General features: G+C 64.0%; 1 protein-coding gene across 2 annotated transcripts in view; it reads left to right on the forward strand.

The window, feature by feature from the left end:
- Positions 1-684: 684 nt before the first annotated feature.
- The window catches only part of SCAI (suppressor of cancer cell invasion), a 135367-nt gene continuing 134930 nt past the window's right edge, over positions 685-1121 (forward strand). For both annotated transcript variants that reach the window (XM_024126481.3, XM_024126483.3), the window contains exon 1: positions 685-809. In XM_024126481.3, coding sequence (XP_023982249.1) covers positions 757-809 — 53 coding nt within the window. In that variant the 5' untranslated portion in view covers positions 685-756. The remainder of the gene's footprint in view (positions 810-1121) is intronic.

A 1121-nucleotide genomic window follows, 5' to 3' on the forward strand; every position in this document is an offset into this window, starting at 1 on the left:
ACGGCATCAATTCTGTTTGCAGGGTTGATTTTCCTTTCTTGGTAATTTAAAAAATCTCTTGCTTTCTTGGAACCCTGCACCCAAGCTTGTGATCTCTACTGCAGAGGATTGAGCATCTAAACCACACTTTATATTGATAGATTCTTACAGTTTTCTTGCCGGATCCTCTGTGAAGTGTTACCTGTGAGCTCTAACCATTTCAGCATGATGTAGTCAGGGACCGGATATGAGGTGGTTCAAAATGAAGCTCATTTTGGAGACTTACCTCACTGTCACACCTGCCAGAGGAGTTTGGGAAATTGTAGCGCTTAGCTGTTGCTCCTGGCGTGGTGCAGTGTTGAGGGGCGCCAGCAGGTGTGTGGGATGCAGGACTCGGAGCCAGAAGAACCTGCCCGCCGCAGGTGTCTGGCGCCGGAGATGCAGTTTTTACTTTCGGCCGCACGGTGGCGCTTAGATCTCCCCGGCAGTGTTAGCAGTCTCTAAGGCACCTCCGCCGCCACCTGCAGTCTCAACCAAACTCTAGGTGGCGGGATGTGACGGCCCGAGCGCCCAATCGGCCTCCAGGCTTTCGGCCACACTACGGCTCTAGCCAATGGGGGCCGAGGAGAGGCGCGGAGGAGGCGGGCCCTGCGGCAAGCCTGGCAGAGGCGCGAGGCCCTCCGCCCGCCTCTCCGCCTACTCCAGCCTCCGCCGCCTCAGCTTCCCGAGCGAGCCCTACGGCCGCCGGAGCAGCTCCCGCGGCGGAGCAGGAGCCGGATGGTCAGAGGAGCCCGGCAGCCCCAGCAGCCGCGGAGTCGCCTGGCCCCAAGGTGGGGCGGGGGCTGAATGGAGGTCGGGGTTGGGGATGGGGCGCGGGAGCGGGCCCAGGGCAGCAGCTTGGGGCCGTGAAGCATTCGGGGCGCCGAGACTGGAGGGGCGGTCGGGCTGCGGAGAATTCGGGGGGCGCCAAGGGGCGGCGGACGCATCCTCCAGACCGGATGAGAGGGGCGTGTGAGGGAAGGGGCGCCGAGCGGTGAGACTGGGGGCGCTGGGCCGGGAGAGGCAGGGCGCGCGCGCCCGGTGGAGGGGCCGTGGAATGCGGGGGGCGCCGGGCCTGGAGGGGCGGGGCTCGGAGGGGCAGT

The sequence above is a fragment of the Physeter macrocephalus genome, chromosome 9, assembly GCF_002837175.3.
Source record: "Physeter macrocephalus isolate SW-GA chromosome 9, ASM283717v5, whole genome shotgun sequence".
Taxonomy (NCBI): Eukaryota; Metazoa; Chordata; class Mammalia; order Artiodactyla; family Physeteridae; genus Physeter; species Physeter macrocephalus.